At 37.7% G+C, this 16,381-nt stretch overlaps 1 protein-coding gene across 1 annotated transcript; it reads left to right on the top strand.

Moving 5' to 3' along the window:
* The first annotated feature begins 2,618 nt into the window (after window positions 1–2,618).
* Window positions 2,619–15,607, top strand: LOC149076741 (uncharacterized). Its single transcript, XM_089244380.1, has 3 exons — window positions 2,619–2,860; window positions 12,788–12,919; window positions 14,436–15,607. Exons 1-3 carry the CDS (start codon window positions 2,812–2,814, stop codon window positions 14,675–14,677), a joined length of 423 nt encoding a protein of 140 aa, XP_089100506.1. The 5' UTR covers window positions 2,619–2,811; the 3' UTR covers window positions 14,678–15,607.
* The last annotated feature ends 774 nt before the right edge of the window (window positions 15,608–16,381 follow it).

Here is a 16,381-nt window from a genome sequence, read left to right as displayed (position 1 = left end):
AATCACATAATCACTGGTAAAAGTGATAAATGTAGTGGAATTTAATCAAACTTTTTTTTATACGGAGAAGATTGGTGATTATGCATAACCACCGGTGTATCACTTTGACAGTAATTGAAATGTATGGGAGCCAATTGCGACTAAAGTCCAACGTCGTATAGATGCAAAAGTCGTATAAACTAGATTGCATCATTGTATATCGTAACTCCCCATTAGCGGACAAAATTTTTGGTCCCATGGGTGTCCGAGTGCCAGAACTTTGCCACTGGACTCACCCCGTTGCCGAGATCTCTTCTAGCCCAGCTTCGTGGCAGAGTCCGGAACACTTTATTTTGTGTCAAAAAAGAAAAAGGAAAAAAAGAACAAACAAAAATTGTTTCAACATATTTTCCCCGGAAAATTGGATACTGTCGCCATTAACAAATTTTGTGGTGATTACAGACGAGATGGGGTTGGAAGTTAGAGAAAAGTTCCGAGGTTTCGTTAAGACGGATGAATGTACGCATATTAGAATGGAGGTATATTTTAAAAGCAATTGGAGGGGGCTCCCATGCCATCTCATCTGTTATCATACACTTGTCATATTATGGTATATTTCAGGATACAAGAAAAAACGAAATGAGAATCTTATTGTGAAATAAAAATATATATCCATCAGAGCGAGTCATCTCTCTCGCTTAACACCTTATTGGTGAGCAAATGGGTTTGATGACTTACGAACTAGAATCCAGCATCAGCTTTATTGGGTTGAGTTCACTCGCTCCGGTGGATTTGATGAAAATATACAAAATAGAAGTATTGTGTGTGGGGGAATATATACAATTAGGGATCACCTGTGCCATCTCGCTTAGCACCTTATTCGGTGAGCAACATGAATACGACAATATGAGTAGGCACGTGTGTTGTGGACATGAAATGCATGAAGAACTTCAAAAGAGGAAAGTCACATGGGTGTCCGTTATCGGCAGATTCTATTGAATGAATCGATATCCTAATATGTCCTCCTCCTCCTCCTACACAGATCGGCCCGCCGCTCTGTCTCAATGAAGAGGTGGGGGGGGCATGCTGGAAAATGTGCGTGTATGCGTTGTAAACGTTACGTGACGTTTGTTTCTGTGAAATGCTTGTTATAGTGCCGCCATTTTCCATCAATTTTTCTAACTATGAGTGAAGTGTAATGATTGAATAATTGTACCGTTGTAGTAGCCCTGTTGCTCTCTGTGGCGAGACTTTTTAACGGGGAGATCGGCTGGGCATTCGCGCCTCGAAGTTGTGAAGCACAGTTCAAATACGTCCGGCCCACCAAAATTTTTCCGCTAGCAAAAAATGTTTGCCCATCACTGATTTAGATGAACCTGAATTGATAGAGAAAAATAAATGACCTGTTAATGATCTCGTCTTGGCGCGCGCGCGAAACGCCCATCCTCCCAAACAACCTTTAAGGTTCAAACTTCAAGTTACGCACATGTTTGTATTTAGAAATAGAAATTTAATTTCTCTCCCCCCTTATGAAATGCTAAATTGTACGTGTTTTCGTTCGAATATTCTAGGATAGAATTTATATTACTTTGATGGTAGATAAAAAGGCTCAGTCTGTTAAGGACAGTATTAACACAGTTGTAGTTCAGACACCAAGTTTGTGCCGAATCACCGAAATCGTCGAATTATTGGAAGTCAATTGAAAAAGGCTATTTAAATAATATAAACTTCTGTGCAAAGCCATGTAGTGACATGTTTCCTTCTTCTATGAGGGAGGGCTCAAAGAAAATCCACCTAAAAGAGAAATTAAAGTAATAAAACCTGCCCTTCTCTCTATTGTACCGAAAAAATTGACATGTGAATGGAAATTCGCCGATATGAATTCTCGTTTGATCATTTGATTTTGTTACTTTTCACGCGCTAGAATAATGACTGTCTGAAAACTAATACTGAGATACTCACGCAAAAAGTGAAAAAAATCAAGAATTAAAGAGCTATCAATATCTCAATTTATACCCCTCCTCTTTATCCCCCAATTACAATTTTATATATAGCATTTTCTATCACAAATTCTTTTTTTTAAATACATTTTTGGAGATACACAAATTTAAATTTATATTCAACCAAAGAATATTTATCCCTTTCAGAGACATTATTTGTTAAACATCTTGCACAGATACAGTATATAGACATTTATTTTACATTTAATTTTGTAACGACTATTTTATGGGTTTTTTTCTTGATTACAGCTATGCTTTATTCCAGGAATGCAGTCGAATCCCGTTTTAACGAATTCTGTTGTAGCGAAATTCTCGTTTTAACGAACGATTTTCCAATGGCCCAGATAAATATACATAGGAACAATGCAAAGACCTGGAATTCCTTTATAACGGCATTTCGTTTCAACGAAGTGATTTCTCCGGTCTCTTGGAGTTCGTTATAACGGAATTCGACCGTATTTCATAAGAAAATACATTATTTACATGGGTTTAAATATTCGCTAAGAATCCCACCGTCAAATTCTTTCACGCTACTTATTAGTTTTATGGTGATGTGTTTTGTGTGCTAGCCTTGGAGTTGCTTCAAGGGGGCGCTACCGGAGCTTGACCCAAACAAAATCGATACTTTGCAGCACCATCCTGCCGGAATTCTAGGATGGGGAAAAAAAAGAGGAACGCCAGAGACAGTTTCTATCACTCCTCTGGATACAAGGTACAGAACGAAGTGAGTGCATACCCTCACCATCATCTTTCCTTGTCGCTGATGTGAATCTAAACATAAGTGCATTCCATTTCTTGCAAATCGACGCGATAATTTCAAATAATTCCGAGGATGAGAATCATCGAATGGTCTCTGATTATTCCGTTGCTTGTTTGCGTTGGTGAGTAATAACCATTATTCGGCTCGTATTGATTTCACTACTCCTTTTTTTTGTGTGTTTGTGTGCGTCATTTTGGGAGCACGAGTTTATGCAGCAATATTGCAAGAGCAGTAACATAAAGATTTATGCTATTTTGAACAAAAGTGCCATCATAATGATGATGCGATGTAATGTGATTGAGGTAATGCGCTCGAATAATGATTAAAGTCAACCTATAAACGGATTTCTATTTTGCTTATCTGTTGAAAAGATAACTTTTTCCCTTCATTTGCTCGCGGGGAATTCCCATATTTCTTGTTAGTTATTTTTTGTAATGTTTTGTTAATTTCGGTTACGCAAGTTCAAAAGCTGTCATTTGCAAAATGATTATTTAATGCCTCCACACAACATTTTTTTTAACGTTACACAACCGATATGTTTGAATGCATTTTATTGTTTTCAAGACTTGCAAATAACTAGTTGAAACGATTGGAATTCTGCAGCTGTGATGTGCTCCAATGTAGATTCCCGGAACCCTTTGGTTCCCATGAGGCATCACTAGGAATTCAGGGGGAAGATAATTATGAATAGCAGTGGAAAACAACTATACAGTGCAACCTCTCGATATTGGATCTCCCATTGGACAAAATATTTAGTCCGCTAATGGGAAGGTGCTGCTATGTGTGTGTGTGTGTGTGTGTGTGTGTGTATAGTTTAACCTTCTTTATACAACTTCCACATTTATACGACGTTTGACTTCAATCGCAATCGGTTCCTATAAATTTCAAATGTTAGAATGTATATGTTATTTTGTGTAAAAGTGATTATGCATATAATCACTAATTGTCTCGACAAAGTCTGATTAAATTTCTCTACATTTATCACTTTAACATGCGATTATGCATAGTTCACAAATAAAAATGGAAAATTGATAAATATGGAAAAATGTATAACCCTTCTTCTCTTCATTAAAACTAATTAATTATTTTCACTCGAACATGATACGTGCACTACGCGTATCTTCTTATATATACACTCATTGTCATAAAAATTTGCGCACCAAGAAATAATTGTGGGATCGAAACGAAAGTTGGCCTGAAGGTACATGTCGGGCAGATATGCAAATGATTAGAAATGCAGCGTGATTGCGCATTGCGTAATGCCACTAGAGGGCGTTGAACTTCGTTCTCTTTGGAGTATAAAACAGGTAAGCAGAGCTTGCTGGAGTGTATTTAATCATTTGCAAAGGAAATGCTGAGGTAGACATGCCGTTACGCCACCGTCGAAGACCATATGAGAAGTTGTCAGAGTTCGATAGGGGAAGAATCATCGGGATGATGGAAGATGGGTGGTCAGCTCGGCGAGTAGCTCATCAACTAGGCCGTTCTGATTTTACTGTGAGGAGGTGTTGGGACCAGTGGACAGAAGAGACGTCATTTACACGGCGACCAGGTTCAGGACGCCCTCGACAGACCAGTCGTCGAGAAGACCGTCACATCATTCCGAAACGCACGCGTAGAGCCAACTGCCTCATTGGCCGCTATCCAGACACAGGCAGCAGCTTCACTACGGGCCCCTGTGTCTTCCCGAACCATCGCAAGGCGCCTGACTGAAGGACATCTGGTATCACGGCGCCCATTACTTGTGCTGCCAATGACACCCACCCACCAACGCCTCCGTTTGGAGTGGTGTCGAGCACGACGGGATTGGACTGCAACGGAATGGAACCAGGTCGTCTTCAGCGACGAATCGAGATTCAACTTGAGCAGTGATGACAATCGTGTTCGTGTGTGGAGGCCCCGTGGTGTAACGCTTCAATCCTGTCTTCGCTTTACAGCGACACACCGCTCCCACAGCTGGTGTCATGGTATGGGGTGCCATTGCTTACGATACACGGTCACCCCCTAATATTGATCCATGGCACAATGACAGCCCAGCGGTACGTCCATAACATCCTTCAGCCACATGTGTTGTCACTCATGGCAGGGCTCCCAGGAGCCATTTTTCAACAAGACAATGCTAGGCCACACACAGCAAGAATGTCACAAGACTGCCTACGCCACATTACCACCCTTCCCTGGCCTGCTCTATCCCCAGATTTGTCACCAATCGAGCATATCTGGGATCATTTGGGACGGCGAGTTGGACACCCTACGAGGTTGGTCGAACTAGAGGCGCATTTACAGCAACTGTGGAACGAGATGTCTCAGGACATCATACGGAACTTGTATGCCTCAATGCCCGCTCGTATTGCATCGTGCATTCGTGCTAGAGGGGGTCCAACAGAGTACTAAAACTTCTGTTCATCTGTACTTTTTTCTGCAATAAATTATCCTTTTTCTTGGATTTTCTAATCACTTACTTATATCAACGTAGTACTTACATGTGTAAAATTTCGTTTCATTTTGACGACTTCTTCTGGGTGCGCAAATTTTTATGGCAATGAGTGTAAATGTGAAAGTATGTATATATGATTGTTCTTTATACAAATCTACAATTTTAGACCGATCAACGCCAAGTTTTGCATGTGTATCAAACAGGACAGGGATTGAATCATTGGCTACTTTAAAAGTTCGTCAGAGTAGAGCAAATGCCCGAAATGGGTGAAAACCCGTCCAACAACAGTGGTTCCTGGGCCCCCCAACAGTTTTTTTTGGAATTTTTACGTCGGTTGTCGAGGTTCCCTAACAATGCGTTTCAGACATGCACATCCCTTTACAGTGGTTTGCCTCTTCTTTAATGCTTCCAGTATTGCGGATCACGACCCAAACTTGATTCGCAGGGGCTTCAGAGACTGGTCGTAAAAATCCACTTACAGCCGGGGTTTCTTGAGCTATGGGTCGCAACCCAAACTTGAGCCACAGGGGTTTCTGAAAAGGGTCGTAGAAATCCACTTACAGTCTGCTGTAAATGCGTCACTGGTCTCACTAATTTTGAAGAATAAACTATCTCACAGGTCGCTAAGCTGATCTTGTTGATTTTGGGTCGCGGCTTAAAAAGAAAGCTCCTGATTTAAGTTGCATTTCCTGAAAATGATTCGATCTCCTTAAGAAAGAGATGAAATAATTTTCAGAAATTGACGAAAAATCTGACGCTTTCTTCGAAGGAGATTGTACCCTGGTCGGATGTTATCACCCTGGAAAATGTTATCATTCTGGTATTGTTATCACTTTCGCAAAGAACGGAATGGACCAATATCACTACATGGTAAAAAATTAGTTTTAGTTATCGGGACGCCGGATACTGTTATCATTTTTTTCCCGTCGGAAGTTTTTTTTTGCGCATTCTGAAGCTAAGGTTTAACCAAACTTATTTTTTTCCCTGTAAGTTATCCTTATCCTGCTACAAAGGCTTCTCTTCACCCTCCCTTGTTGATAAACATTTCTATACCAATGTCGTAATCGGTTCACACCAGTATTCGCTGTGATCCATGTAGCTACGTGTTGAGCTGCTTTTGCAATGGCCTTCCCATAATGAAGACAGATGTGTGACAAAAAGTTATTTTCATCAGTTCTTGATCAGTTTCTTTCAGTTGACCATATTCGAATTTTTTTTTTCCGAGAGACTTTCTCAAGACAATCTATGATACGTATCGTACATTAATAAAGAATGATAGTAATTCGTCATGTACATTAAAAAGTTTCATTTTAACGCCTCAAAACGGCTGAATATAAAAAAAAATTGCACGATTTTAGCTTGAGAGGGAAAGAAAAAATTCCCGCTTTGGAACGGCAAAATGGAACGATCGAGCATTTTGCAACCAATTACAGTATGTCGGAAAGGAAAACAGAGTTGTGTGTCCCGTTTTACCAATAAACTCCTACCATTCGTCTTGTTCAGCTAAACGGGATGTACGGTCAGTGTACTTATATAGTTATCATTCGTTTATTGTTATCAGAAACTCCAACTTCCGATGTGATTAAATTAAGCAGTGGGGACTAAAAAAAAATGCGTACGGGACAGCGATAGCCACGTGAAGGAAACATCAAAATAGCCAAAATTATTTGTCCAGATCCATCAAAATGAATTTTTCCGTCTGAATCGTAAAGCTAATCCCGAATCATTTGCAAACACGGATACGATCTTAAATTAGAGAAAAAAACCGTTTTCGTTCTGATAATAAGAGACGTAACATATAATGAGACGTTTTACCTTTCCTTCACGAGAGAAATGTGTTCTCTCTGTCAAGTTTCCTTGTTGTATGTATGACTTCTCCTGAGATGAAATTTCATCGTTTACCATGTGAAATACATCATCACTTTCCTTAATTATCGGTTTTTTTTCTCTCGAGAAGTTATAGATTTCTATGCGTTCCATGTACCGTATGCGATGTAAACAAAAATGCGTGAGATATACCGTAATCACAAATTATTTTCGGAAAATAATGACGCACGCAATAAAAGTCAACTGTATATGGCAGGACGCCAATAATGGCAAACCAAGTGAAAACCAAACGACAGCTGCTAATTTTTTGCTTCGAACCGAAGCAATGTCATTCCTCCTTTCAGTTCTTTGACTCTATTGTAATGTTCAGTAATTTGAGTAATCATTGCTGTAATGATGAAACATTAATCATTAAAGCTTTAATCAACTGTCTCGTAATATAGGTAATATCGAAAGTTGGTCGAATTGCATTGATGAGAATCAGAAAAAAATTAATCTCACTCAACAGTGTGAGTAACGCACTGTTGAGTGTGATTAATTTTCTACTGGTACTAGCGGATTTAATCGAAGAATAATCGCGACGACGAGCTCAGAAATCTATTTAGTTTAAGGTGGGCAGTTGTCATCCTCATTATCAACCATTTTGAATCTACTACTACACTAAACCATGCAGTGCACTTAGGCATACTTAACCATACAATGCATCCCGTAAACATTTCCATGGGAAAACTTCTAACGAATTGGTACAAGCCGAAAGGTGCATCTGACTATATGTATGGACCTAACGTATTTATGTCGGCAGAGGCACGCTTGTTTCGTGTAATACTGATGCTGGGTGCTGCCATCTTGCTTCCATATTTTGACGTGAAAATATCCTGATTTTTCATATTTTGTATATAGCGCGTTTCGTAGAAATATTTTCAAAAGGGAGACCAGCTCACATTCGCTCCTCGAAAAAGTAAAGCGAAGAAGAAAATCAGATTCGGCTGACGACCACTGTGCGACCAAAGGGATTCTTACCTGGATCCTCACGATGAGAATCCAGCGTGAGATGCTACATGACGGCACACACAGCAGCAGCGTTTATTTGTTCTACTAATACGTCTCTACTACAACAGTAATCACAAGATATAAATGCATGTACAGTGGATCCGCTTATAACGTCTTTTAAAAAAAAAAAACCGTCATGGGAAAACGTTGAAAGCGGCTAAACTCTTTAAACGGAAAAGTTCGATGATTACAATCGTCCCTCGGTGTTCGCGGGGGCTACGTTCCGGAGGTGACCGCGAATGTGGAAAATCCACAAATAACATAAACTTTTGTTTTTTAGGCATCTTGTTAATACAGGGTGATTCAGAAAAGATGGGCAAAACTTTCAGAGGTGATAGTGCACACCAATACAAACAATTGTCATCAAAGAATGCATGGTCTAACATGAAATGCAAACGCGCTAGCGCGTTTTGAAACGGCCGCTCCATAAACATTAATAGGAGAAAAAGAACATCATGCATGTAAATGCAACCCGAAGAAGAAGAAGAAACCGTATACATACCGTCACAGTGAATAAATGGCGCGAACTCAGTATTACTAAAGTGCACCATTGCTTTCGTACGTTACACCTGTTTACTGAATAACTTCACAGGGCTGGCATCCACGACTTGGAAATATATATTATTCACTCCTTTACTCAAAATTAATATAGGATAGTTAAAAAAATGTAATCATTCACAAAATTAGAATAATCTGGAGAGGCAAAATAACTTTCAAAATATTAGAATATTTGTGAATATTTCTTATTGGTTGACGCTGAGAACAAAATTACCATAAAAGTTTCTAATGCGCATGCGCTACTACTATAAATACTTGTTAGCAAGCAGGTTTTAGTTAGTTATACGTTGAAAATGGGCAGAAAGAAAGACGCGTTCCTATTTCTACCAAACTTCTCATAGGAAGTTTTCTTCCCATTACGGGAAGAAGGCCTAATTCAACAGGAAATTTCCCGAAAAGCAAGATGTTCTCAAGCAAGTGTAAGTAAAAATTTGCGATACAGTAGTTTTCAGAATAATCGTGGTAATAGTGGTCGTAAGACGGCGACTACAAATCATCAAAGATAGACTGTTGAAGAAAACCATGCAGAAAAACCGCTTCAGAAGTTTGCAGTTTTTTCACCGATAGTGGAAGGAAATAGGAGTAACTGCATGATCCTCCACCCCACTCAGACGAATGCATAAATTTGGATTTAAATCGTGTGCGTCTAAGCAAAAGCCACTTCTCGCTCCCAAGCATAAAACTGCTAGAGTTCGATGGTGCTTGCATGGGGGTCAATTAGACTGGGAAAACGTATTTTTTAGGGACGAGTCAATGTTTTGTGTGTCCCACGGTCATCAAGGCATCCGAGTTTGTCGCTGCAAACTCGAACCATTTACTATGTTTGAAACGCTTAGTGAAGTTTGCTACCTCTGTTATGGTGTGAGGCTGTATGAGCGCTGGGGACCCAGGAAAGCTTTGCATTTTGAATGTAACTGTCAATTCTAGTGCATACCATAAGTCTTAGACCATTTCATGCCACCATCGTCCGAAGACTAATTTGAAGACGATTTCACTTTCCAGCAAGATTCTGCATCTAGTCATACTTCAAAGAAGACGAATTATTAATTTAAAGGACATAAAGTTAAAGTGCTTCCCTGGCCTGGAAATTCACCCGATTTGAAGCCAATAGAAAATATTTGGGTCATCATGAAGAGACGACTGCAGCAATTCGCCACAAAGAACAAAAGTGAACTTTTGTCTACCTTGAAATCCGTGTGGGCCAATATCTCTAGCGATGACTGTCAAAAACTTGTCAATAATATACCAAATCGTTTACGAGGTGCTATCGGGGCAAAGGGGGATGCCACCAAGTATTGAAGATTTCTGAATTGTTTGTTTTCAAAAATCGATGCTTTTTCTTTCCATTTTATTGTAATTTTTTGAATCAACTACTAAAAAGCATTATAATTCTATGATTTTTCGTGTAGAAATTCATTCCGTTTTTATTTTTTACTGTATAATTTTTCTTTTGTGACACATTCTTCTACAAACTATGTAGAATCTGGCGTACTTGTTTGAAACTTGTGAAATTATGTCTTCGTTGAAATATAATACAAATTTTTGAAATAAAAAATTTTGCGTTTTTCTCTATATTCTAATTTTTTGAATGGGGGTTGTAGTGAAAGATCAAAGAGGGAACGTTATAAGCAGTATCTGCCGCATGTATATTTTTCTCTCACGTCGGGAATTTTACGAAGTAGAAATATAGAAATGATGAAAAATTTGACGCGAGTAATTCGTCTATGAACGATGAATTTCTAATGTGGAAAAGCTCATTTAAAAGAAACCACTGATGTCTCGAGAAGAAAGACTCTTGCCAAGTCCACTGCGTACCAGTGGAAGTATACTTGTATCTCACTCAGACTATTACTCTCTTCCATGATTGAAAAAGCCATTTTCTATGTTGAAAACAAGAAAAGGAACGGGAAAGAGAAATTCTCCTCTTTTTTTGTATGTTTCTGTCTGCGGCAAGTTTCGCTTCTCGCATTTATTATTACTATTATCATCATCACGGATGTGTATAGAAGAAGTAGAAGCACGTCCTCACCCTGCTGGAAAAGAAACCGAAACGCGAAATAGCATCTCTGTCTATTTCAGTGTAGACAAAACAGCGTTGTCTGTTTTTGTCGAAAAAGTGCCCACCTCCCTATTGCTAGCAACTTTCTATTTATTTGGAATAATCCAGATTTTGCCTTTTATCCCATGATACTTGCGGACCAGTGAAATTAAGTGAATAATTTCGTGGACTGGCATTAATGAGAAATAATTTGTGAACACATGAAAAGAACAATAATAACAGGAGGAAAATTCCCAACCTTCTGAATTAGTATATACTTCATATAATTTATACTCTATTATTATACATTCGAGAAACTGAGTTGAGTTGGGACACGTGCTGTCACCTACCAAACAAAAACAAAACTATCTGCTATAATTCTGGAAGTAAATTCTGTTATTGGTTCATAACTGGTAGGCAGCAGCAAAATGAATAATATATGGCATTTTTGATATACATACCGGTTCAACTACGTACGCCATAATAGCGATTGATATGTTTTTATGATTTGCCGCGGACAACTTCAGTTATTACTTTATTGTTATGTATCAATCAAGCACTCTTTATTGTATAGGGGACAAATGACCCGTTATATGGATATTTTATTGTTATGTATTATTGAACAAAAAAAACTTTTTTTTCTTTATGGTGTGTCGAATGTAAATAAAGTTGAAATTAACAAAAACTTAAGGTATATTTTGCGATGTATATTCTTTTATATTTCTGTTAGATGGCAGCAGTAATTCCAGCGTAACAATAATGGGATCTATTATTATACACCAGAGAAAAAGTATCAAATCTCTGCTGCCATTTATCAAAAACAAAACCCACTATCTATTATAATTCTTGAAGTAAAACTTGTTGCTCGTTTGAAACAGGTGTGCAGCATCAAAATTAACATTACGTGGTTAGATACCATATATCATTCATCTTAATGTTGCACACCGGTGGGACTTTTTGCCGGTTTGCTATACTTTAGTTTGTCGTAGAATTTCAGCTATTATTTTTCATGTGCCGCACATGAATACATATTACATATCAATTTTCAAACTCTAATATTATGCATTCGAGAAAGAGCATTGAGCTGGAAACCCTGCTGCCATCTATCCAATAAAAACAAAACTATATGTTGTTGTTCTTCAAGCAAAAAGAAAATGTTGATTTTGAACCGGTGTGTAGCATTGAAATGAAAGTATGGTAATGGTATCGAAAATTGCCTATTTTGATTCTACGCGCGGGAGTAAATTTTATACGCCATAATACCGGTTGCTACGCTTTTATATTTTTCGCAGTATTTCACCAATTACTTTTAGTCTAATTACAATATTTTAGTAGTTGGACACTCACTGTTTCTTCGTGAAAAACATATTTACACATATATATATATGCAAGGTGATTATAATTAAAGGTCCCGTATATACTTCCCATGGACCAAAACAGTTTCACCTGGTGGTCGAAAATTGAATTTTTTTATTTCGTAAATCTCTCGGACATGGTCTCATATCCTGAAAATTTGGCTGTATTTGGATAAGCAGTTTTTGAGAAAAGCTACTCAGAGACTACGGGAACTTTAATTATACCCTCCCTGTATATACGTGGCTTTAGCGTTTTCTCAGTCATATAAAGCACTGAAACATCTTCCATTCGATTTCTCTGTTTATTTTTTATTACTGACATGGTTGAAAAAAAAAATTTCACATTAATAGAAATTTCAAAAGCATCCTCCCTCTCTGAAACATCCCGCTTTTTTTATCTTACTTTTACCTAAGAGATTTGACCTTTCGCGAAGTGGCCAGACTTCGGCTGTGAGATATACATTCGTATCTTGTGAGTGGTTTCTTCCAACCCCTTCAAAGTCTGCGCTGTATCATATTGTAAATTTTTATATTCCGCATCATTTTCACATCATATTTAGTTTTCTTTCAAATATCTATAATTGTACATAATATAATGAATGTACGAGAAATATAGCATGCATAAGCGATATTGTTTGTGATTGTATGCATTATTTTATGCAGTTACGAAAGTATTTAGCAAAGACTTCAATTTGGCATTTGTTTTTTTTCGATTTGAAAGAGCGCTATATTTTATGCAGTGGCTAATGACGTTTTTGTTCTTCTTTCAATGACGTTTCATAGACTGTACAAAAGATGTTTTGAAATGCTACCAATGCGCCGTAGTGGAAAATAAGCATTGTACGGACGAGTTCCTGACTCCGTGTCCAGACGATCAAGCATACGACAGCTGTATGACAAGGTTATCCAAAACAAGTAAGCAAAAATTATCATTAGTTAAATTAAAAAAATTCGAATTTTATCAATCTCTATTACACAGAATTCAACGAAGCCCTCTTCTTTCAGAAATATTCTTTATTGATATTTTCAAAACTTATTAGTAGGGCTAGGATTTTTATGCTCTAAAAACTTCTAAAAAATGCTCTATCAAATATGCATTTATGCTCTTAAAAATTGTAAATATGCTCTATAAAACGAAAAATATGCCCTAAAAAATTTGTCATTCCTATCTCAAATAACATTAGTTTTAGCAAAATAATATAATAATGAGAAGTATTGATGCAGTCTAAACTATTTTTAACCATTACTTATTGTATGAGCAGAAATTCTTCGTTTTACTAACTAACCTTATCGAGCCAAAATTTGCCTCCAAATTCAAAATTAATGTGCAACCATCCATAGGTAAAAATACTTAGGCAAGTAGTGTATTTAAAGAGCTTTAGAGAGAGAGAGAGAGAGAGAGAGAGAGAGAGAGAAAAGCAGAAAATTAAAAAAATAATTAAAGATAAATAATTCTCTTTATATTTTATAAAAACTCTCAAAATTTCCCACAAACGCTAAAAAATTCCCCGATTTTTCCCACGAGTTACCATCACCGACTCAGATGGTTAATCTATTTGCAGCCGCACACCAGTGTCATTGAAGGGCTAATATTTTTATGCTCTAGCAATTCTATGTCATTGCTGATTGGTTGAAAAACCTGAATTTCAATGTCTGTTAACAATCAGCAACGACGTTCCATTTTTAGTGCATACAAATCCTAGCCCTAAGTGATCTTGTCTGAGACGGGATTGGAATTGTGACGAAATAATTTACTTTCTATCGAAAATCATGAAATATACAAAATATGCCTACAATATATATGTAGTTTGTAAAACACGAAGGACCCTAAACTGCAGAGAATAGACAAGCTTCAGCCAATTCAACCGATTCTTTAAGTCCAGAAATTCAACAACTTTTCTCAATCTGTGACTCGTATTTCTCAGGATGCCATAAAATAGGGGAAGCCCCAGCATGTGATTCTTCTCTCGATGATTCCCGGCATACCGGTTAATGCGGGGAATACGGTATTATTCTTGTGAACAATTTCTGAGTATTTCGTCTCGAGCTTTGAACGTCAGCCATTACCGTTATTTAGTAGTTAAGACGATTCGACGGTCGTCTCGTGAAACATAATACAGTGAAACCTCTCTTTTTTGGACACCGGTGGGACCAAAAAATTCGTCCGTAATAGAGGGGTGATCGTTAATCAGGAGTTTTCAAGCATACGGAGAAATTATTATTTGGCCGTAAAAGAGAGTGACCGTACCTCGGGGTGTCCGTTTTAAGAGGTGTTTGCTGTGTACTTACTCCACATTTATCGATATATTTACAGTAACTTTAATTAAAATAAACCATTTTTTTTATTCATTCCTTTTCACCTGGAAATGTCTTAATTTTTATTAACAGCTATAGTATCAACATCATGACTAACTTCCTTTTGTTTCCGCAGAAGAGCATGGATTTCTGATTCAGAAGAGCTGCGCATTGGCCCCGTGCACTTTCCGTGATCCTCAGCAGAGTTCGGGGCTCGGGCTCGATGATTGCGATCGAAGCAAAGACGAGTACGACTGCGTCAGCTGCTGCAAGACAGATGGATGCAACACTGGCGACGCAACTGTCGTACCGTCACCGACGCAAATCTCGATCGTTCTCGTCTCTGCTATTTCCTTTGCGATGTCTCGAATTCTCTGAGAAACATCTGATGAGTCAAGATACAATGAAGAGGAAATCATATAAAAGAAAAGAGGAATGATTTCGTTTGACAACAAAACAACACGATAGTATTATAATAATCATGCCCTCGTTAAATATTTAAGAAATCGCCGACAGCTATACCATCCTGTATAGAGACCCCCGACAACATTTCCAATGTAAAGTATTTTACATAGTTACCGCGTTTTTGAGATGTTTCATCTAATATTTTATTATATTCTTCAAGGTATCGTAAAAGCTGGCTACTTTGGCCCCGAGACCCTTCTTTGACCCAAAACGATAAAATGATGAAACGTACTCCAATTACTGCAGAAAAACTTTTTGGAACTAGTTTTTTGGTAGTTCCTTTCAAGTAGCGGTTCTAAGCTAGGCAACTGAATACATCGGGTAGTTCACGACTGGGCAGCAACATTGGTGGTTTTGTCTGCTGTGATTGCACGTGGTATTTCATCTCCCAAGGAAACTTTCGATTGTGATGGGCTTTAATCCAGCTTTGACAAGTTAGGAAGGTGCCTAATTATAAACACCATTTAATGCTTTCAACTAGTAGAAATAGTATGATAGAAATTTCATTTCATCTTTCATTTTTTCCGAAAACATTAATTGAAAATTTAAGCTCCGGTAAAAAAAAACATCATAATTATGCCCTACTCTAGCTCATCACTTTGATGGGCCGAAGTTTTTGCAACAATTGGTAATTTGTTCGTGGATACATTTGAAAACATAATTATGCATTAAATACTTACGTTTATTTTTTTAAATGTCTACCCTATTTCAAGTTTTTGTTTCCAGACTGGAAAGATGGCGTATAAATACCAGCCTTAGTCTGGAAGTCGAAGCTATGCAGACTAAAGCAATGACCACCATAGGCGCCGGAACCTAGTGGGCTGAGGTCATTTGAGGGCCCCCCACCAATAAATTTTCTAAGGGGGCGGAGTTCCCAGTAATTTCTGAAAAAACAATGCAATGCACCTTCCCTCTCTTACGTACGCGCTTGACGGGACGACCAGCCACTTTCAGCACCGCCAATGTTTTCTTCATGTCGGCGCATCTGATGACCACCTTCAAAACAGTTTAGTGTTTAGCTGCAATCAGATCTGTTGAAAATGAACCCAATGCAAGCTGCAAATAACTTTAAAATATCTCGAACCATCATTAAAAACCAACCTAAAAAATGCATTTTCTACCAACCCAGGTCAGTAATAATAATATCGGGTTTATGTGTATCGGAAAAAGAATTTGAAATTTTTAAAAAATGGGCCAAAATGGGCGTGCGTTTACGGTATTAATTTCTCATCTTTGGAACGACGTTGAATCAATATAGTTTAAGGATTCGGCAAATGCTTTGATAAGGCGCGAAAATGCTAAAGAAAATAAAAACTCATAGAAAACTGAAAGTATACCTATAAACCTACGATTCCAACCGATTTCAAGGGAAAAATAATCATAATTTACCCTTCAAGAGAAGAAATTTGAAAAAAAAAATTTTTTTTGCTCAAAATATTTCACAATCCTATAACTGCCATTGGAAAATAGGAGAGAAAAAAAATGTAAGTACTATATACATAGAAGGTTTTGGAATTGCAGTAAATAGGAAAAACGGGAAATCAAAATCAAATCAAAATCTCTTCAAAACTTTGTTTAAATGTGAAAATCAGAATGATGAAATCTGAAATTCGATTT

The sequence above is a fragment of the Pholcus phalangioides genome, unplaced genomic scaffold, assembly GCF_987345545.1.
Source record: "Pholcus phalangioides strain wild (caught in Gottingen) unplaced genomic scaffold, Ppha-v1.0 ptg000015l_1, whole genome shotgun sequence".
Classification (NCBI taxonomy): Eukaryota; Metazoa; Arthropoda; class Arachnida; order Araneae; family Pholcidae; genus Pholcus; species Pholcus phalangioides.
The sequence above is the reverse complement of the archived record's forward strand: the minus strand, read 5'-3'. Positions and strand labels throughout refer to the sequence as shown.